This window comes from Cannabis sativa, chromosome 3 (genome assembly GCF_029168945.1).
Source record: "Cannabis sativa cultivar Pink pepper isolate KNU-18-1 chromosome 3, ASM2916894v1, whole genome shotgun sequence".
NCBI lineage: Eukaryota > Viridiplantae > Streptophyta > Magnoliopsida > Rosales > Cannabaceae > Cannabis > Cannabis sativa.
Window position 1 is genome coordinate 40403258 of NC_083603.1, and position 22806 is coordinate 40426063.

At 29.7% G+C, this 22806-nt stretch overlaps 5 protein-coding genes across 5 annotated transcripts; 4 read left to right on the forward strand and 1 right to left on the reverse strand.

Annotated features, from left to right (window-relative positions):
* Positions 1-754: 754 nt before the first annotated feature.
* On the forward strand, positions 755-1246 carry LOC115710332 (arabinogalactan protein 23). The gene has a single exon (XM_030638700.2). The coding sequence runs from the start codon at positions 886-888 to the stop codon at positions 1066-1068; it is 183 nt and encodes a 60-aa protein (XP_030494560.2). The 5' UTR covers positions 755-885; the 3' UTR covers positions 1069-1246.
* Positions 1247-3245: 1999 nt separating this feature from the next.
* On the forward strand, positions 3246-4546 carry LOC115711531 (uncharacterized). The gene has a single exon (XM_061111099.1). The coding sequence runs from the start codon at positions 3626-3628 to the stop codon at positions 4406-4408; it is 783 nt and encodes a 260-aa protein (XP_060967082.1). The 5' UTR covers positions 3246-3625; the 3' UTR covers positions 4409-4546.
* Positions 4547-4864: 318 nt separating this feature from the next.
* LOC115709390 (uncharacterized) lies at positions 4865-9512 on the reverse strand. Its single transcript, XM_030637478.2, has 9 exons — positions 9052-9512; positions 8575-8675; positions 8095-8479; positions 6922-7794; positions 6746-6803; positions 6491-6549; positions 6300-6406; positions 6133-6220; positions 4865-5718 (listed from the first exon to the last, which is right to left on the reverse strand). Exons 1-9 carry the CDS (start codon positions 9184-9186, stop codon positions 5395-5397), a joined length of 2130 nt encoding a protein of 709 aa, XP_030493338.2. The 5' UTR covers positions 9187-9512; the 3' UTR covers positions 4865-5394.
* A 1585-nt stretch (positions 9513-11097) lies between these two features.
* LOC115709672 (zinc finger A20 and AN1 domain-containing stress-associated protein 8) lies at positions 11098-13141 on the forward strand. The gene is made up of 3 exons (XM_030637836.2): positions 11098-11336; positions 11439-11491; positions 12444-13141. The coding sequence occupies exon 3, from the start codon at positions 12446-12448 to the stop codon at positions 12974-12976; it is 531 nt and encodes a 176-aa protein (XP_030493696.2). The 5' UTR covers positions 11098-11336; positions 11439-11491; positions 12444-12445; the 3' UTR covers positions 12977-13141.
* Positions 13142-20634: 7493 nt separating this feature from the next.
* LOC115709388 (zinc finger A20 and AN1 domain-containing stress-associated protein 5) lies at positions 20635-21827 on the forward strand. The gene has a single exon (XM_030637476.2). It carries the CDS (start codon positions 20876-20878, stop codon positions 21392-21394), a length of 519 nt encoding a protein of 172 aa, XP_030493336.1. The 5' UTR covers positions 20635-20875; the 3' UTR covers positions 21395-21827.
* The last annotated feature ends 979 nt before the right edge of the window (positions 21828-22806 follow it).

The following is a 22806-nucleotide window of genomic DNA, read 5'->3' on the forward strand; positions in this document are numbered from 1 at the left end:
AGCAATCATTTCGATACACTGAGCTCGTTATCCTTGCAATTGTCATTTTCTTCTTAAACTTAGAAAGCTTAGCCCGAGAGATATGTCCGAAAAATCAATTGAATTTAGTATTTATGTAAATATTTCTTTTCTTTTTTTGTATTTATAATTAATTATAGTATTTGTGTAAATTGACATAAGAATGTCCTCATTAAATATGACATTTTGTACTAAAAAATTGATAGAATATATGTAAAATAATGTTTAAATATTATAAGAAAAAAAATGTATGTGAGAACACATTTACATATTCTTTTTTGTTTCTATGAAGATAAACTTTCAAAAAAAAAACACATCTTTATAAAATTTTAACCTAAAATTACAATAATAAAGTAAAAACAAAAACCCTAATAATTTCTGACTCTGTCACTGTTCCTATAAATAGGAAACACATCACCTTCTTTTTAGTTAAATAGTAACACCAATAATAGATCATTATTTATTATTTATTTATTTTTTAAAAAAAACCACAAATGTTATGTATGGCCTTAAAAAAATAAAGAAAAAAAGAAGTGTTTGGCACGTAATAATTAAAGGTGAGAAGAAAAAGGATAACCAATTAAGAATAATATATTTAGAGAATAAAATAAATAATAATAATGACTTGTCATATTCCAAAAACAGCTAGATTAATATAATAATAATAATAATTAAGCTCATATTATTATTTTTAGGGCATAACATGCCTATAAATAATGACCCTATTCAATCCCAATACCTCCTCACTTAGGCATTTGCTCTTTTCATTCATTCTCTTCTTCTATTGTGAATAATAATAATAATAACAATAATTTTTTGTTGTTATTATTATTCATATATATATTTTTTTTCATTTGCGAAAAAAAAATGGAGATGAAGAAGATTGTTTGCGCTGTTATGTTTGCAGCTGCCTCAGTCACCGTCGTGGTGGCTCAAGAGACCACGGCGGCCCCCGCCCCTTCACCGACGAGTGCAGCCACCTCGGTTGCCACTCTTCCTTTGTTGGGTGTTGCCTCTCTTGTCTCCTTGGTTGGCTACTACTTGCACTAATTAATTAATTAATTAATAATTAAATTATTTTATAATTTAATTATAATTATTATTATTTGGGGATTAAGATGGTGATCATATATATATAGTATTACTATTTTTTTTTTATCCTTGATTATTGGAATTTGTAATTTTTTTAATATTGTTATGGGAAGAAGATGAATATTTGTTTCTTTGTTATGCAATTAATTAATAAAAGAGTTTTTTTAATTAGTGCAAATAATATTATTATTGTTGTCATTGTTTTCTTCTTCTTGAAAATGTATTTCATTTTTATGGTTTGTGAATATAAATCATCCATAGAATGAAAAAAAAAATCTTATTGGTTCATTATTTATATTTACTTGCAAAATATATTTTAGAAGGTTGAATGGTGAATTAATATATAATTATATATATTTATTAATTAATGAACCTCAATACAATGGCAAAATTTATGGGAAATTAGTTGTATATTGGTGAAAAATATAGTATAGCATTGCATTGCAAAAATGATCTTTCCAAATCTTCATTTGAAATAAAATACCAAAAATATGATAAATTTGTATACTTAATTTTTATACATATGGAAAAATATATATTATACTGAAAATCTCATATTTATTGAAAAAAAAATCATATTTCTTATAATTACTTCTACCTTAGAACAATATATGCTAATGAAGAGAATATTAAGGATAATAAAAAATATATAATTAAAGAATAATGTCTTTTTATCCATATATATATGACATATACATTATACATACATATATTGTATTTTAAATATAAAGTTGATGATAAGAGGTCATGGGTTTGGAATCAATTAAATTAAAGATTTGGTCACTAAAACAAAGATTATGATTCTGATGAAAAGTGAAATAAAGTTGGCATTTTTCTTTATTTATTATTATTATTTATTTGTTTATTTTTATGAAGAGAGGAATATTTGAACAGATCATTCCAAGAGAGACAACTAGATATAATAATGGGGCTTTAAAATTCTATATTCATTTTTCCTTTAACTAACACATGCAATGCAGTTGCTAATCAAACCAATAATTGAGTGTTACTAATTAAAATTTATTTATTGAAAAAGTAACTAATTTGCAGAGCTAAAAAGTAGGAACATCCTAAACAATTGACATTATTACAATGTTTATAATAATAATATTTATCTTGAAAAAAAAAATCAAAATTGTAAATTAGTAAAAGTGGTGAACTTTTCTTATTGCTGTTTAATCATATTGTCTATATATATAGTGATATTTCTCCATAAGTAAGGTTGTTCATACAATGTGTAATTCATAATTTAGAACTCTAATTAATTTAGACCAAATTATTTAAAATCGGATCAAATAAATTTGGTGTCAATAATTTGATCAATTCGGACCATTTATAATTCAGTGATAGTTATGAATTTTTTGTGGGTGATTCAAACCAAATCAAACTACTTAATTATTTATATATACTTAAAATGATTTTTTTTTATTAAATATTGATATTTAGGAACAATCTTAAGCATAACATTGATAGTTATTTTAATATATATTGTTCTAAAATTATCTATTTTCATTGTTATTTATGTATTATAAATTTTACAACATTTATGAAATACAAATTATGATTTCGAACTATACTAATCCATCCTTAAGTAGATTGATTTAGTTTGATTTGAGCATTTAGTTTGTTTGGTTTGGTTTTAAATTTAAAAAAAAAATCATCATTATTAGTTTGGTTCGAAAAGTAAAATAAATATCCAGATAACTAATCTATGAACACAATTACGACAAGGATTTTTCAAGTAATAATGTATTATTAGTTTTCAAAAGAAATAATTATTGTCAACAAAGCTAGCTTAGTGTTTAGCATTTTCTATCCAAAATAAATGTTATATATAATACATGTGAGGCACTTCTAAATTTGTTCAACCATTGATGATAATCATTAATTTTCCTTGCAGTGTATATTCTTAATATAATTTTTTGCTTAATATAATGCTAATTTATGATCATCCCTTACCATTTTGTATCCACTAAAATATTTCAAACCCAATTTCATTAATTATTGTAAATTAATTTGCAAAGCCTATTATTTTTGTTGCGTATTTTTACAACAAAAGTATTTTTTATTCTAATATTAATAAATAAATAAATTTAATAAAATGATCAAATGTTTTGGTATAAATAAGTTCCATCATAAATTTATTTTTATTTAATCATTAATTTAGCTATGAATGGCTAAAATGAAATCAAATAAATTTCTAAACCCAATACAAACGACGTGTCGTTTAGGGAACGAATATCTTTACCCAATTTAAACGACATGTCGTTCGGATAATTGCCCAATCAAAACGGCGTGTCGTTTACATGATGAATTTCGCTACCCTATCCAAACGACGTGTCGTTTACATAATGAATTTCAATACCCAAAACAAACGACGCGTCGTTTAAACAATGGATTTGTCTACCCAATCAGAACGACGTGTCGTTTGTACAAAACTAAGATATAGCCGCCAACGCCACCAACAGTCGTTGTATCAGTTTCTTCTTCTTCTTCTTCTTCTTCTTCTTCAAAAATGGCAGCCATGATCTCACGCAGAGTAATGATCAAGCTCCTAAAGCCTTCCCCAACTCCAAACCCACCTTCCTTCTTCCCATACCAAACCCACAAACGCCCACTTTTCGATCCCCGCAATTACGCCAAACTTTCTTCAATCGATTCACTCTTCTACATACAAACCCACTCATTCTCTTCCCAAACCCACGAAACCCTCCATCAATGGCAACTCATTCGAAAACCCATTACTCTAATCACAAACCCAACAAGAAGATTCACCTCAAATTCAACCGAATCAGAAAAACCCAATAACAACAACAAAGACCCAAATCCATACCCAAGTCAAAACCCCCAATTCAAGCACCAAGAGATCGAAGGCCCGACAGTGGAAAGAGACCTCTCTCCATTAGCGAAGGAGAGTCGAGATGTGTTGGAGAGGCTTATGAAGACAATGTACGGATTGAGCGGAGCAGTGGCTCTTCTGGGTCTTGTTCAACTTGGGGTTGGAGCTTGGATTTCGTACATTACGAGGTCTTCTCCGATCACTGAGGTTTCGATTCAGAGCTTTATGGCTTTTGGGTTTCCTTTTACTGTGGCTTTTTTGTTGAGACAAGCTGTGAAACCCATTTACTTCTTTAAGAAAATGGAGGAGCAAGGAAGGTTGCAGATCATGACTTTGAGTCTTCAAGTGGCTAAGAATTTGAATATTCTGTTTCTTCGTCTTCGTGGGGTTTCTTTCATGTGTGTTGCTGGTTTGTCTTTTGGTGTTATGTTCACTCTCTTTATCTCATCATCAAAGTGATAACTTTTGTTTTTGGGTTTTTGAATTGGATTTTTATTGGATAGAATCTCAACAAGGTGTAATATTATGTTTTATGTATTGTGATTTAAACTCATATTCATCTATTTTATTGAAAGACATAGAAATATCTTTGGCTTATATCTTTTAGGGAAATGGGATTTAATTGAATGTATGAGTTAGTGGTTTTGTTTATAATAATGAAAATTTAGTGGAGAGAAGGAAAGAAATACCCGTTGGTTTTCATTTTTTAGGAAAATGGGATTTACTTGAAATGTTAAGCTACAATTCATGGTTTTGTTTGTATTGCGATTTTAGCAAAATGGGATTTCATTGAATTGTAAAGTAAAGCTCACAAAAGTGCTATAAAATATGCCAAGAATGGTAACTCAAAATCAAATGATCACTTAGTGAGTCTTACCATTAGTAAGGTACCGTACCTATAGCAAAAGAAGAAAGTTACAATGAATCTTTTCCTTTTTTTTTTAACTTTTCTATATGAGAAAGTGAAATTACAAAAGCAAAGTAGTGAAAACATCGTTCGATAAATAAACCATTCATCCATCTATCCATGCTGCTATTCACAGTTTGTAATTAATGCCGCCAGTCTATAAAAGAACTCAAGGGTAGGAACACCTAAACAGCTACTACTTTTTCTTCTCTTACTATATTCCCAAATTCACAAAATTCAACCCCCCCAATTCCAATTTCCATTCCCCTTAACCAAAACAAAAAATAATCCCAGAAACAGAAAGAAAAGACGCATCGAAACGCAAAACCTTTGCCCCCACATCATCGCATTCATATCCTGTGATTTTCTCTACTTGCTTCGCCGCCATTGATATTTGGAAAAGAGTTAACCATGTACAAAAAATACTATAGTCCGTTATTGTGAATCTCTTGGTTTATTTTGGGTCCCTTCCCTGTTCACTTTTGGTTCAAGGTGATCATAATTTGAATTCTTATAGTAAAGACAGGTCGATGACCTTCTAGGTGGCGGTAGTAGTACCCGGGTTGGCTTCTTGTTTAGGTTGTTCAGTTCTAACATAGGTTAGACTTCGCCCAGTGGGAGAAGGAACAGCGTTGGTTGATATCGGAGCCCCACTCTCGGCTGGAGAAGGCTGAGCATCTCGCTTCCATTGCATGCTTCTGGCACCTGGTTTAATGAGTGGACGAGGACGAAATGAACCAAGGCCCCCTCTTGGATAGGCAACTCTAGGAAACCTGCCAGTGGCAAACATAGCACCCCGTGATGCTCGTGGCCATGTCATCACAGGAGTTGTTTCTTGATGAGCAGCAGCTCTCTTCACAACCTGCAGAAGAAAAATCCATAGGTAAACAAAGAGAATACACTGGAATCTGTTCATATTTACTCATATAAAGTTAAATTCAGTTTATGTTCATCAAAGAATACTAAATAAGAATTCGGAGAAAAAAAAGTAAGAAAAGATAGCTTGTTTCTACAAACAACCAAGTATGGGAACCGGAAAGGATCGTGTTTGGAGGATCTGAGTTCCAAACGATGGAAAAATGAGGGACCGGTTATAAAAGAAAACAACAGCCGCACTCTCATTAAAACACAGACCCAATATAGCACAAATTCAATCATAACACAGCTATGTGAGCAACTAGAAAATCCTATTTTCGATAGTTGAAAAAACAAAAGGTATTTGGAAAGCAGACACATTTTGTTCAAAATAAATCACTACTTTCTAACATTATATTACCTTGAGAAGCCGTGACATGAAGGAGGTTCCGTCCAAGGATAATGCATTATCTGCTGCCTCCTTGCGCATGAACTCCACATATGCTGACCTGCACAGCATGTAATTTAGTTACCCAAATAAGAAAAAGGCCAAGAAAATTTACTTGAGCAAAATCTAAAATGACTTACCCTGTTGGTTGCCCTGTTGCTGCATCTGTAACTATGACAACCTTTAGTACTTCACCGAACTTGTTAAAGTGCCTTGAAAGACTATCTTTGGTAGCACCAAAATGTACCTGACCATGAAAATAAATGATGAAACTTAATTCTCTGCAATGGACAATGACAAACCAAAAAACAAGGGAGGCTCAGTCACTTACATTGTTAACAAAGAGTGTTCGAGAATCTGCATCTTCTAAGGGACGACCAGTTGCATAACCTACACAACACAATTTACATTTATACATAAATAAGACGTTACAATAATCGGACTTGACAGTACATGGCAAAGATGTTGAGGATCTTCTGAAGGAAATTCAAAAACTATGTTTTCATATTTTACCAAAAGCAACTAATTTGGTGGATTTTACTTTTTTAAAAACAAATGGGATGTTTTATGACAGTTAAATCCTCACCAGTAGTAGATGGCAGAGTTTTCTGATGCTCTTGATGAGATTCTGTAGGAGGTTTTATCTGTAAAAAATCACCAAAACCACAAGTTCAGTACCAAAATCAAAGTCAATAGTAGAATTAGTTTGTGTGTGTGTATTTATATATATAAATGTGACGAGCATATGGACACATGTCTTACATTTCCATTTACTGTGACAGGGTTTCTGTTATCTTTCATTATTCGCATTCCAGATATTGAAGCTCCTACATCACCTGCCTGCGCAGATTTCCAGCCACCCACTTGAGCAACTTCCCTTGGCTCCTGATAATGGGAAGGCTTCCAAGTATTGACATTCACAGAAATGTTTACAATCTTTTGTGAGGTATTTGAAGCCACAGAGGTTTGGCCCTGAACTTTATCCCTGATCGACCGCATTCTATCATTAGCATTCTTAGCTACACTATACTCAACCATCATTGACTCTTCATCTTTGTTTCCACCAGATGTCCCAGTTTGAGAAACATCTCTAATATTGCGACCCAATACATTGACATCATCATACCCTTCATTTTCAGACAAATAATCAGAAGCCAACCCGGTCTCATCTTCAAGCATGGTCATATTGCCAATGTACTGCCCACTCTGATCACTTCTTTCCAGATATGTTGAATGATTTTGCTTCTGAATTTCATTGACAGCTCCAAATTCAGTGTCCTCAAAAGTAGTTTCTCCATATGAGACAAACTGGTCGTGAGACCCTGATACATCCATTTCACGGCCAAGTCGGTCAAACACATTTCCAGATGGTTTAAATCTTGATACATCCTCAGCAGCTTCTGCCACAGCTTTGATAACTGCTGACATAGGATTTGCAACTCTGGCAACAGACTGAATACGACGAGGACGATCAACTGCTGATGAATCAGTGGTGGATGTAGACACAACAGAACGGAGACGCTTCAATGAAGGCTCTGTTGGTGCATTAGAGGGCCTAGACATTGATACAATATCACGCACTGCAAATTGAAGCAGTCGTCGAGGAGCATCAACATTCATCTGAGTTGTTTCCCTCTGTTATAAATTTATAAATGAATCAGAAAATGAGTGAATATTCTAACTACTTTTCTGTGAGTTTGTTCAGATCTAACTTTTGGTGGAAATTAATGTACAACGGAAGAATATTATGACTTCAAAAAAGTAACATTAAATTTTATAAAAGACAAAAAACAATTAAGGTCTTAAATGTGAGAGTGGCCAATTGTCCCCCCAAGGGACCACCCTCAACCCGAAATCCAGTAATCTAATACTGTGTAATCAATATCACTCTTAAGAAGAAACTCTAATAAAGAGAACTGTAATCAAGATTCGAACCTTTGCATTGTGTCTGTCATCAGTTCGATCCCTCTTCCTTTGAACAGCAGGTCGAGCAGGCCGTGCAGGTCGTGGAGAAGAAGTCTTCCTTGAACGCCTACTTCTATGATGAGATTTTTCATCTGACTGAAGATTTTCAATTCCAGAGCTTCGAAGAGGAGGCGGTTCGGCAGGATTTCTAACAAGGCCTTTCCATTCCCTGTTGTGCCTTGTTCTAGATTCCTTATTGGATTTTCCTCTATCAGTTTCAGAATCCAAATGCTGGGAATCATTCATTCCAGATTTCTCTACTACTGACAATGGTTTAGACTTAATCAATTCACTCACACAAGGTTCCTCAGGTTCTACATATGAATCAATATGCGAAGCCAAATGATCCCACAACCTATTTACGATGAAAATAGTAAAACAAAGGTGTCAACAACAACATCATCATCCATAACAAATAATTAATCAAAACCTCAGAAGATTTTGAATTACCAAGACACAAAAGAATCACTGTCATCTCCCAAGAATACATTCAACTCATTCTTTGCCTCTTCTTTGCGCCTCCCATTCTTTAGTAAGACAATTACATATTCCTGCCCATGCAAAATCATAAATCATTTGCATAAACCAAATAAGAAGTACCACACTCAACAACTTCTTTAATTCACTGTCTTTCAGATGAAAATTATGTATAACATAAAGGTTGAATAATGAAACATCAATATCAAAAGCTTAGGATACAATTTAATTGAATGAATAATATGAAGAACAATGTAATCCCAATATCAAAATCTGAGATGAAACAGATAGATACTTATATTTACAATCTCCCAAATTATAGCAACATTTGTCTATTGAATAAGGTATGGTACGAATTCAAAATTCAACAAAAACAATCAAACATAATCCTACATTGCGAAAGCAGTAAAACCATAACTATAACCAAATAAAATAAGAAGAAGAACATACAACGAGAGTGTCATCAGTGTAATCGCCCATAAACTCTTTAAGCTTATCCATAACACGGTCCCTCAACTTCTCAGCGCCATCACCCGTGAAATTAGACCTAAATGTTCGATCGTCAACCTGATCAATGCTCCCCATTTGAAAACCCTAAGTTAACAGTCTTATTCAAACTGCGTCAGTCGTATCGAATCCTCGATCTCCCAAAAACCCTAACAATGAATCGATATATCTATCTATCTATATATATTCAAAAGACAAAAAAGTTTTGGGAGTGGAAGAGGTGATTATGGAGAGGAAAGGCTCAGGTGAGCAGTAGGGTTAGGGTTGTGTGTCTCTCTGGGTTTCATGGAAGAAGAAACCCCCGGCGATTGGAGATGGCGATTCAGATCAGTGAGTCGCGGAGCGAGTCGAGTGGAGTTGTAAAAAAGAAGAAAGTGTAATGTTTTTGTTATCGTAAACGAAATAATTATCTTTATATATATTTTTATTATTATTATTATTATTATTACTAATCCTACTTTCCTAAAACATATTTTGAAATATTAATATTATTATTTATTTAAATGAATGTTATTATATTATAAAAAGTTACCGTTTAAATATAAATTTTTGAATAAATAAATTTATTTTGTAACATTTAGGCTAATCAGTAGATTATTATTATTTTATTTTTTTTTTGAAAGAAATGCAAAATTCATTAAGAAAAATCCGTTGTTATAGAAAAACTAAAAAATCGATGATAAGTATATGTTCAAACACAGTCTCCACTAGTAACAGAAGTTGCCATGGGCAACACCATTTGCACATCGCGAAATGACATTACAATAACCACTACCAACAACAGCTAATAAAGAATAAATATATAATAAAATAGACTGAAAACTAAAATTAATGTAAAACTTATTCATCCAACCAATTGCTATTAATAATGAAGATATTGAAGCTAAATTGATGCGCAAGAACCAAACTCAGATGAATAGCAAGCAACTCTGTCACATTAACAAAAGAATCACCTAACACACATGATGACCACGCCAACTAAACCACACCCTCTGCATCCCGTATCACTCCCCTCAATCCAACAAATGCCCTTCCCGGAATCACCAAAGCATCCGTCGCTAGAGCAAAGAATTCAGGAGGAAGAGACATCCATCGCATAGCTCGGTTTATAATTGGGTTCGCAAGGCCCAAGCTCAAATGAAGGTCTCGCCGATCATACTCCTTAAATTCTACCAAATGGTTATTGGCTGTGTCTAGAATAATATTGTCAAATAATATTGAGTTCTTATCATACTACAACCACCAAAGAATTGTCATCGTCAATTCAAAAATCTCACGAAATAACTTGTCAAAAAATAATAGGAGAATCTCATATATTTGCCCATATGCACAATGACGAGCACCAACCACACCCCCAATCGATCCACACTAAAATCAACCAAGAACAAAAAAGTTTCAGCTTCTTCTCCACAATCAGTAGATTATTTACCAGTGGTTTATTTAAATTTCCCAAAATAATAACATGAATAAACAAATGGTGCGTTTGGTAACACTTTTTTAATCAGTTTTTTGTTTTTAAAAGTAGAAAAGTGAAAATATTTTTCAAAATCATGTTCTATAAAACTGTTTTTACTTTTCAATTTTTTAATTAAGAATCTAAATTTTAAAAACAAAAAAAATCACTTTTAAAATTTTTTTAAACAACTTTTTTCTTATTCAATATTTTGGACTCCGACCTCAACCTAAACCTTGGGACCAGGACTCTGGCGCCGGCCCCAGTCTTGGGCTCGGACTACGGACTGACCCCAGGGCAAGACTTAAATAAAATTAAAAATAAAAATAAAATTGAAAGTTATAGAACACACTTTTGTTTTCTGTTTTTAAAATTAAAAAACAAAAGTGGTTATAAAACACATTTTTATTTTTTAAAAACAAAATTTTAAAAACACAAATTTTATTTTTGTTTTTTGTTTTTAAAATTAAAAAACAAAAGTGTTACCAAACGCCCCCAAAGTTAAAAGACGAATAATGGGATCAAAAAGGCCAAGGCCCATTTCAGTGTAGAAAGAAAGCCCAATTATTAGTGGCGGTTGTTCGTTAGCCAATGAAAAGACGCCACGTAAGCAAGCTTAGTGTAGTATCGGGAACAGTGTATAATTTTGAGGTTCGTCTTCATCTACAACCTTCTTTCTTCACCCACCTTTATCAATGGTGATAGATGCTCAGCTGAACCTTCTTTTCTTTGGACTTATCATCCGATTCTGATCTCTTCCCTCTTCGCTCTACAGGTTCTCCATCTACTCCTTCTCCTTCTCCTTCTTCTTTTTACCTTTTTAATTCTCTCAAATTTCTTACTTTTTTCTATTTATTGTTTATGACGATGTTTAAAGGGGAGGGAAGACGAAGAAGAAGAAGAAGAAGAAGAACCAGTCTCGGCTGATAGGTGAGGTTCTTATTTGATTCCATTTGATTTGTGTTTTTTAATTCAGCTAAATTGTTTGATTGCATATTGTTTGGTAAAAGGTCAGAGTTTATGTATTATGATTATCATTCTTTAAAATTTGAATTTGTTGAATGATTTTTATAGCCATGGTAGTTTTGTATTGTTGATTTGATGTTTGACTTTGGAAATTAAAGTGGTAAGTAATTTTTTTTGTATTGGATAATTGTTGATCTTGAAATATTTGAAAGGCATGAAACTCTAGCAATATAATCAAACCTTATGAAATGATGAGATGAGGGGTGTCAATTAGTAATCACGGTCGTGTTCGTCTCGTGTCGAGGCCCTGATCCGAACACAACTCACAACTCGTTTAATAATCGTGTTAGAAGGGTTACCAGACACTACTCGTGTAACCCGTTTATAAATAGATCTTGTTTGGAAGGCATGAAATTCTAGCAATAATCAAACCTTATATGAGATGAGATGAGGGGTGTCAATTCGTAATCACAGGTCGAGTTCGTATCTTGTGTAGACCTTGATTCGAACACATCTCGCAACTCGTTGACAAGACACTAACCGTGTAACTCGTTTACAAATAGATCTTGTTTGAAAGACATGAAATTCTAGCAATAATCAAATCTCATGAGATGAGGTTATGAGTAGCGAATCATGAGCTTTATCACTCTATCTAACACCCAAGATGGCTTGTGAAAGTTTCACATCATATGCTTAACAATGTTTTTCTGTATTTTGTTTCCTAAGTACTTAAAATTTACATATGAAAATGCTATGGATAGAATGTTAGTTCATTTTCATCAAAATTAGAGGACAAATCAGTGTTCAAATTGTTTCCATTCAGCTTGATTTATATTACATCTTATTTGATTTGGCTTCTGAAATTGAAAATGTGGAGTGAGAGAGAGAGATCTTAAGATAATTTTGGTGTTTGCAGAGATGGAGAACAAAGATACAGGGTGCCAAGTACCACCAGGTGCTCCCAAACTTTGTGCCAACAACTGTGGATTCTTTGGAAATGCAGCAACCATGAACTTTTGCTCTAAGTGCCACAAAGACTTCATACTGAAACAAGAACAATCGAAACTTGCTGCCTCATCTATTGGGAGCATTGTTAATAGCGGTACCACCATCGACAAAAGCAGCGAGCATCTTCCAATCGAAGTAGAACTAAAAGTTGGCTCAACCAATTCAATTCTCATTTCGACACAGACACCCTGCACTTCATCTTTGAACACAAACAACGAGGAGAAGAACAACAACAACGCGAAAGAGAGTCCAAATAGATGCGGAACATGCAGGAAACGAGTTGGCCTAACGGGGTTCAGTTGCAGGTGCGGAAATCTCTTCTGTGCATCACATCGTTACTCTAATAAACATGATTGCGCTTATGATTACCGAACCGCTGCTCAGGCTGCTATAAGAAAAGCCAATCCTATTGTCAAAGCAAAGAAGCTAGACAAAATCTGAAAAAGGAAGGTTCATTCATGTGCTGCTCTTCTTTATCTTATCTATAATATCCCATAAAAGCTTTATATTTTAAGTTTGATGTTTATCTTTTTTGTGTTATAGAAATGTTGAAAGCCAACTCAATTATTCATAAAGCTAATATATATTACCACTTTGGTTTCATTATCTCATACATGCTTGGTTTAATCACCTCTTTACTCTTGCCAACTACAGCTCTGTACCAAATATTCTCTTGAAGTGTAGTTAAGCAACATGGACCCATCTTAAGCCAGACCATACCCCTCATGAGAAAATGACATTTTTGCTGCTTAACTGTTCCTTCCCACATAGTACACTATTAGTTCGAAGGGTAAATACCATTTTAGACCCTGTGTTTTGCAAAAGTTACCGATTGGATCCTGTATTTTGTTAAATGACAAAATAGACTCTGTATTTTTCAAAATAGTAAAAATAGGACTCTGAGCTTAATTTTTGACGACTTTTGGAGCCCTTACTATAAAGATAAATTGTATTTTTTAAAATTATTAAAAAAAATATATATTTTTAAAAGATATCTTTTTTATTTAGGTCCCTAAAATGAGTGGCCCTAGGCTCGAGTCTAACTCGCTTTAGTCTAGAGTCGGTCCTACGGCTTGAGGGGTTGTTAATAGTGCAATTATGTACATTGCACAATAGTTGAATGCTCAAGCTTAGGGGTTGAATGGGATTCTACTATTGTGTTTGGTAAATAAAATTAAATATAATAGGGCATTTACTAAACTGTAATTGGAATCAGAATAATCAATGAGAGAAATGTATCGGTTTAAAATAGAAAATAATCGGAAACAATATTTTATTATGATGTTTACTAAACTGTCCGGAAAGAAAACCAGAATCATATTATTTTGTTTACATAACTAGGAAAGGTAATCGGAATGTTTTAATTTGACAAAATTGTTATTATTAAAACATATAATTATTTTATGTTTATAGATTTTTAAGGGATATATTTGTCTTTTTTATTTTTAATTAATAAAATTAAAATTATAATAAATTAAGTAAGAAAAGGAAAAGGTAAAGGGAAAGGGAAAGGCATTACCTATAAAAATTGAGGGAGAACTTTTCTTTTTATTTTTTGCCTAATTTGTGTTGTTCTTAAAGTTAACTGTGATACTGTAATATTTTTTATCTGATTTTATTTTAGTTTTTTTTCTTCAAATAATCTAAGAATTAAACGATCGATGATCGATTAGTTGATTTGTTCTTTTAATTTTAATTCTGGTTGCGTTTCGTCTCAATTAAATTACATGTTTTCTTAAAAAAAAATATATATTATTAATATAATCTAACATAAATTCATATATATTAACTTAATAAATAATCTCCCTTTTCAAAAAAAAAATAATAATCTAATATATTTTTATAAATAAATAAATAAATAAATAATCTAATATGTAACTCTCCTTCAGGTGGACGAATTTTGGCCACGAGTGAGTGACTATAAACAATAAAAAGCCATTTCTTTTTTCAACCCAAAACCCATCACAATCAAGCAATGTTAATCCGCCACGTACTTGAAAACATCAATCCAATCGCCACCGTTGGATCATTCTAAATTCATAGTGTTTGACTTTACTTTGGGACCCACACAAACCCATCCTCAAAGTTGTTCTTTCTAGTAGTGTAATGGTGGGGCCCACTTAGCCACCGCCCCCTCTTTCATTTCTTCTTTTTGCAATATAATAATATCCTTTCTCTTCTCCTTCGTTGCGCACGTGTGTTCTTTTAGCTTCAAACGAACTAACCAAATATATCACAATTCACAAATAGAAAATACACATGACCAATTTCAACATGCTTTTTTTCTATTTATTTCTTTTTAATTTTATTAACTAAAAAAAAGTGTACTACTAATAATAATAATAATATTAAGTTTTTTTTTTAATTTTTATATTTTAAATAAGTTTTTTTTAGTATTTTGTACAAAAATTTACATATTAATTAACGAAATAAATTAAATCCCAATAAAAATTTACATAGCAATTCACATAAAAATTAAGGGTGTGTTTAAAAAGCCACAATGTAATTAGATTTGTGTGTATTTGGAGGTAATTACACAATTTGGCATGTTTGTCTGACTGTGTAATTGAAAGTAATTGAGGGGTTCCAATTACACTCTTCAATTCTCATGGCCCCATGAGAATTGAATGTAATTACACTGCGTAATTACTAAAAACTTTCTATATTAAACATTAGCTATTAAAAAATTTTATTTTCTCATGTAATTACTAACTATTTTGCCAAACAAGATATTAGGAATTCATATGTAATTACCACCTCATATCCAAACACACATTGTATTATAAAATATAGTATAATTACTAAATTGTGTAATTACTACCTCAGTAATTATCCTACCTAGTAATTACACAGTTACTTCCAAACACACCCTAACCGAAAACATAAATTTTTAAAAAATAATGTATTAAATAATTCTTCTAATAATAATAATATTAATAAGAAGAAGAAGAGAAATTATTTCTTTTTTTGTTAGTAAATATTTGTTATGCTTATGTATTTGAGGAAATAAAAAAATTACAACTTGAAATACGTTTGGTTGGTGGTATAAAGACTTTTCCTCCTTTTCGAAAAGACAAAGTATAAATATTTTTTTTTTGAAATACAAAGTATAAATATTAATTAATAGTGTTTATTAATATTTATGTACTTTGTATCTCTTGATTAATGGTAACATTTTTTTAAAAAAAAAATTACTAAATTAAATCAATTATGGAATTTTGCTCAATCTTTTAGTGTAAGTGTATTTTACACTTTTCTAATATGATTATTACAATATTAAAAATAAGTATTTAGTGTCAGTCACATTGGTAACCGAGTTAGTTATATATTTTTGGCTTTTGAATACTCAAGACTCTAACGTTTACTATACAGTAATCAGAATCGGAATAAATTAATGGAGAAATGTAACGGAATAAATAAAAGATAATCGGAATCGATATTTGTAATATGTTGTTTACTAATTTTTTTTTAGAAATGGAATAGTTGTGATTTATCTTGTTTACTTTATTAGGAAACGTAATCGGAATGCTTAAATTGACTAAATTGCCCTTTTGAGTTAAACTATATTATATGGTAGTTATTTTGCAAGACATATTTTAAAGGACAAAATTGTCATTATATATTTAATATTAAAAAATAAAATAAAATAATTAAAATCATTACCCTTATGGCATGTTTACTAATAAGTAATGGGAATCAATAGTAAGGTAATCATTCCCTTACATTTGTTTACTTGCATTATTAAAATTAGGAAAGGGAGAAGTTGATTAAATAAGGGAGAAAAGAAAGGGAGAACTTCTCCCACCAATTTTGTTAGGAATGACATTAAGGGTAATGGATTTTTATTATTTTTATTTTTATTTTTTAATATTAAATATATAATGACAATTTTGTCCTTTAAAATATGTCTTGCAAAATAACTACCATATAATATAGTTTAACTCAAAAGGGCAATTTAGTCAATTTAAGCATTCCGATTACGTTTCCTAATAAAGTAAACAAGATAAATCACAACTATTCCATTTCTAAAAAATTTTAGTAAACAACATATTACAAATATTGATTCCGATTATTTTTTATTTATTCCGTTACATTTCTCCATTAATTTATTCCGATTCTGATTACAGTATAGTAAACGTGCCATTAATGGCATTCCTTACAAAATTGGTGGGAGAAGTTCTCCCTTTTTTTTCTCCCTTATTTAATCAACTTCTCCCTTTCTTAATTTTAATAATGCAAGTAAACAAATGTAAGAGAATGATTACTTTACTATTGATTCCCATTACTTATTAGTAAACATAAATTATGAAAAATAAAATTATTAGTACATAAATAAAATATTAAATAATAAGAAAATGTAATAAATATTATATATGTAATGGTGAAGAAATATTAAAAATCAATTTTCATATACTTTAAGATAAGTATTATTAGAAAAATTGATAAAGATATAATTAATTTTATTATTCTTGTAAATAACAAATTATTATTGAAATTTTCTATCATAAGCACATAAAAGTTTTTTTCTAAAAAAAAAAAAAAAGCACATAAAAGTTTGGACACATACTTTTTGTTATTCCTTATTTATTATGGAGAGATTCCATTTTTTTTTTTCAAAATATATTTCCTAATTTCGTTAACAAATATACACACACTATGTAATGAAATTTAAAAATAAAAAAAGAAATAGAAAGAGACAATAATAATAATGTAGATAAGCATGTAACAAAATTGTCAGGCTATATTATAATTATATTATAATATACAACAAACAAATGAAGCATGATAGATAATAAACAACATATAATTTTTATTTGGTAAAACATTATCAACTTGGGGCAAGTGGTGAGCTAAACTTAAGTTGAAACTTGAAAGAGGATGATTTTTCCCCATTTGTTATTTGGTTTCGAAATTGGCAAATTGAGTCACGTAAACCAATAATAATTAATTATTAATTAACATTAAGAAGAGAACAAGATATGTTAGAATTTTTTATAGTAATATTTATTATATTCATAATATTATTCATGTAATTTTTTTTTTAAATAATTTAAAATATTAAAAATTAATTTTAATTTTAATTAATTATAACTATAACGAATACCGGAAAAATTAATTAAGAAATTGTAATTCACACTCCTTTAATATTAGTTAGAGTAATTTACGTCGTAAATATATAAATTTAACTCTCGATTGTAAATAAATTCATAAATTCAATTTTTTGACGGTAATAATATCTAAGTTATATTTTAGAAATTTTGTAGATAATTAGCCGTTAAATATGAAGTCATTATTCATATCTTATTTTCTTATTAGTATATTTAATTTTTTTTTTTAAAAAAAAATCATGACTTAAACTAATCAAAAATTGTTATGTGTTAATTTAATTTAAGTTATAATTTAATATTATTATTGTTAAAAATTAAATTTAAATATTTATACTACAAATTATTTTATTAATGAACAATTAACTTGTTAGTAATTAAAATTAGATTAGAGATTAGAAATGAAAGGAGACAGGAGTCAGCTGCATGGGAAGACGCGTGTGACGTACACGTGTTCAATACGGTGAGGCTGAAAAAGAAACATTAAAAACAAAAATATTTAAAAATAAACAAGTTGTGGGGTAAATTCGTAATTTTACTACAACGGTGGTCAGATGGGGCGGCCAAAAAAGCCCTGCCTCATCTCACGTCACAACCCTCAACTAGTTCTTCCCCTTTTCTTTTGTTGGCTCAGGTTAATTTACCATTTTGCCCCTCATTTCTCTCTCTCTCTCTCTACCTTACCCACCGCCGCGTTGATTATTATTTTTTTATTATTATTATTTATTTTTCTTTATAATAAAATTTAATCATGTCCCTCTACCCACGTTATCATGATGTGATTGATTCAATTGCACTATTTTTATTTTTATTTTCACTAAAATTATAAAAAAATTATAATAATTCTTTTTTTTTCTTTTCCTTTCTTTATCCCACCTAATTAATATAATTTAAGGAATAAATTTATTTGTCATGATGTTTGAGTTTTTGGCTACATCTTATTTTATTTGTAATTATTAGTATTAAATATTCGTTATTTATGCACCAATAATTAGTGAATTACACAATTTATTTAATTTGATTTAATTTTCTTTTCGGTCTATATAAAAGTATCCAATGTCTCGGAAAAAAATGAAAATTTCTAATTTTATATTATATATCAAAATTTGATAAATAGCTACTTAAATTGATTATCTCACCTATTTATTTAATTTTTTATATATAAATATATAATTAATTTACGTCAAATAAATATTTAATTTTATTTTTTACTGTAATAATATTAAATTATATTTTTGAAATTTTATAGATATTTTACTATTAAATGTGAAGTTATTATCACGTGTTATTTTTTTTATTAATATATTTAAATAAAATATTTTTTAAAAAAAATAAAATTTTTATAACTTTAACTAATTAAGAATTGACTGGGATAATTTATTAAATTTAAATATTTATGACACAAATTACTCTAAATATAATAATTTATTAAAATTTAAATTGAAAATATATATTGATTAATATTATATAAATAGATTTACATGTGAATTAGAGATAAGTATTTTAAAGTGTATGAATTTTAGTATATTTATATTTGTATTATTTTAGTTAATAAAACAAATAAGATTGGAGAGAGAGAGGATGTTGTATTGGTTATTACATAAACCTGTAATTAATATATTGTATTATCCACTTAACTAATCTAATGGTGTCATAATTACATAATTAGAATAAAAGAAGAGAATTAAGAGGTGGTTTGACTTTTACGACATTGTCAAAACCAAGAGATTTTTAATTTTAATTTTAATTTTAATTGAATTAATTAGACGGCTAAGTTAAGTTTCATTCTCATGGCCACCTCAATTAATCCGGTCCCATTTATTCTATCTTTTCCCACCTCAATAATGACGATTGCCACGTCATATCCACTCTAGAAGATCATATTATATATAAAAATATAAAATTTAATAAAAATCTAAACTTTATCAAGTCCACTTCGAATCTATTTTGATAAATTTTTTTAAGTTTTTTAAAGATATTCTGTAAATTTTTTGAAATTTTAAATAATTTATAATATTAAAAATAATATTTAAATAATTACTAAAATAATTATATGTAGAATAAAATATTTTAATTTTATTTTTAATAGGATAAATTATTTGATTTTTTTTAAAATAACTATAAAAAATTAAACTAAAAATTCTTGTAAATATCAAAATTAATAATATATTTTTTAAAAAAGTAAGAAGAATAATTGAGTAAAAGTAAAAAAAAATTAAAATATATACAATTATAAAAAAATATTAAGCTAAAAAGTTAATAAAATACCAAATCTTATACTTTTTCTTTTAAAAAATTTAAATTTATATGTTTTTTTAACAAAGAATTAAAATTAATATTTATTTAATAATAAGAAAATACACAATCATAAAAAAAATAAATAACTCTTATAAATAGAAATCTATCCTAGAATTACCTCTACTTTAAATTGAAAAAAAAATTGGTTAATTAAGATTTTTGCTCCCCAAACTTTAACATTTACACTATTGAAATTATTGGATTTAAGGACTTCTGTCCAATTTTAGTAAAAAAATTTAATATGGATGAAAGTTAAGGGGCATGATTTAGTACATGTCAAAGTTCGAGGGAGATGATTTGGTAGATATTAAAATTTGGAGAGCATAATTTAGTACATTAAAAATCATTGAAATAATAAAATGAATGAAATTAAATAAATGTCTTTAAATCTAACATCTCAATACTTCAGGAGAAAATTTTAATGACTAAAAAAGTTCTAACACATGATATACTACACGTTAAAGTTTAAAAGATAAAAATCTAATTAGCCAAAAAAATTCACCCCTAAATCTATATTATATTTTTTCTTCCTAAACAAATTAAATTTAAATTCTTAAGAAAAAAAATAATAAATTATATATTTTTTCTTTTTTTGACAAAGAAATTAATTAATATTTAATTAATAATAATTAAGAAAGGAAAAAAAAAGTAGGAAGGGTAATTTGGTAAAAGTAGGAAACAAAAATATGTTGGATACGCGTCTCTATGAGGCCCATATTCCATTGCCAATTACCGACCTCTCAACTCAACCTCTTCAAATCCCCATTTCTCTCTCTCTCTCATACGCCCAAAACCCACGCCTCTCTCTCTTTCCTCCTTTCAATTCCTTCTCTCTCTCTCTTTTCTCTTCTTTCTTTCAATCTCCAAGTTTTTTTCTTTTGATCTGAGAAGAATTTTGTGAGAAGTTTGAGAAAAATCGGATTCAGAATCAAAAGATATGGCTCAGAGAACGGAGAAGGAAGAGACGGAGTTCAAGGTTCACGAAACCATAACTCTCTGCGTCAACAACTGCGGCGTTACAGGAAATCCGGCTACAAACAATATGTGTCAGAAGTGTTTTAACGCGTCAACCTCATCGTCTTCTTCTTCATCGGCTACTGTAACGACGACGTCTTCTGTTTCTGCATCGACGGTGAATTTGAAATTTTCAGCTGAGAAAATTACTCGGTTTTCAGAGAGATCTGATTGTTTTACAGCTGAATATAGTCGTAAAACGACGGCGGATAGCTCCAGATCAGACGAACCGGTTTCTGCAAAGCGAGTTGTAAATCGATGCTCCGGTTGTCGGAGGAAAGTCGGTTTGACTGGTTTTCGGTGTCGGTGTGGTGAACTTTTCTGCGCTGAACATCGGTACACAGACAGACACGATTGTAACTATGATTACAAAACCGCAGGTCGTGAAGCCATCGCTAGAGAAAATCCAGTCGTCAAAGCAGCGAAGATCGTTAGGGTTTGATTTATCGATCCATACGTAGAAAAAAAGATAAAATTATCATCATCAGAAATTCTCTAAACAAATTCCGAGAAAGAAGAAAACACATCAACAACAACAACATCAACAAAAATCTATAATGATCGATCGATGAATATTTACAGGGGATCAATCTCGTGATTGAATTCCCCCGATCTCCTTCTCGGAGATTGATTATAGAGTCTTCTTCTTCTAAGGAGTTTTTTAAGTGAGAGAAACATAGAAAAAAAAAAAGAAAGAAAGAGAGAGAGAGTAAAAGATTGTTATCGAAGATCACAAATTCTCTCTGATAATTATCTTTTTTTTTTAATTTTTATTTTAAAATTTAAATTTGTTTGTGTTGTTTGTCTCTCTTTCTTTTCATTTCATTTCTTTTTTTTTTCTTTGCTTTGATTTGAAATGAAATCTTTATTTTCCATTTCCATGGGTGTTTGATCAAAGCTTCTTCTTCTTCATCTTCTTCCTCAATATCTCGCGAGATAATAGAAAAGCGTGAAAATATCGCGAGATGAGGGAATAATACGTAAGCATGTGTGAGATTTTAAATAAATATAAAAGCTGTAAAGTGAATTTGAAGGGAACATTTGCGTATGGTAATTAGTTGATGTTTACGGAAAATAAATAAATAAATAAATAAAGAAGTGGACATCTCAATATTTATGATTTGATTAAAATCAACGGTTGTGATTAAAAAGAGAGTTGTGGGACCCACTTCACAAGTTGTGTATTTGGGTAGGGACCACTATATGGGTTGTTTCACTTTGATTGAGGAGTGTGACCTTTGATAGCATGAAAAGGTGTCACAGATAGTAAAATTAATTAAATTTTATTAATTATTATTTTTTTTTTAAAAAAATGTACCTAAATTTTAGCTATACCAATCATTGTTTTGATTATGAGTTAATTAAATATTAATTTTAATTTGTTTAATTATAAAATTAATCTATGAGAGATGAGTTATTATAATATTTACGACCAATAATAAGTGAAATTATGAGTTATTTATAGATTAATTGTGTTTAGGACCAATTTAAAAAAATGAATTATAAATAATAAACTATTTGTGATTGTTTTGCAATGAGTCTATTAAATGATATAATTTTAAGAATTAGGTTCTAAATTTCACACTAATTTGATTAATATTATTTTGGAAAAAGTTATTTTGAGTCTATAACCTTCCAATGTATATAATTTACTAAATTTTGATATTTATCAAATTATACTCTTTGAATTTTTCTTATTGTTAATATTTTTCTTCTGAATTATTGAGATTGTTAGATTTTAAGGACTTTTCTCTAATTTTATTCAATTAGACTAATTCGGTGATTGTTCATGTATTAAATTATATTTCTCAAACTTTGATCTCTACCAAATCATGTTTTTTAAATTTTGACATG

What these genes read in the sequence shown, in the direction of transcription:
- LOC115710332 (XM_030638700.2), top strand. Translation starts at nt 886, where the DNA reads ATGGAGATGAAGAAGATTGTTTGCGCTGTTATGTTTGCAGCTGCCTCA.
- LOC115711531 (XM_061111099.1), top strand. Translation starts at nt 3,626, where the DNA reads ATGGCAGCCATGATCTCACGCAGAGTAATGATCAAGCTCCTAAAGCCT.
- LOC115709390 (XM_030637478.2), bottom strand. Translation starts at nt 9,186, where the DNA reads ATGGGGAGCATTGATCAGGTTGACGATCGAACATTTAGGTCTAATTTC. An exon ending in AGTGATTCTTTTGTGTCTTG is followed by an intron (nt 8,480 to 8,574) that starts GTAATTCAAAAT and finishes CATCGTAAATAG; the next exon opens with GTTGTGGGATCATTTGGCTT. An exon ending in ATGACAGACACAATGCAAAG is followed by an intron (nt 7,795 to 8,094) that starts GTTCGAATCTTG and finishes AATTTATAACAG; the next exon opens with AGGGAAACAACTCAGATGAA.
- LOC115709672 (XM_030637836.2), top strand. Translation starts at nt 12,446, where the DNA reads ATGGAGAACAAAGATACAGGGTGCCAAGTACCACCAGGTGCTCCCAAA.
- LOC115709388 (XM_030637476.2), top strand. Translation starts at nt 20,876, where the DNA reads ATGGCTCAGAGAACGGAGAAGGAAGAGACGGAGTTCAAGGTTCACGAA.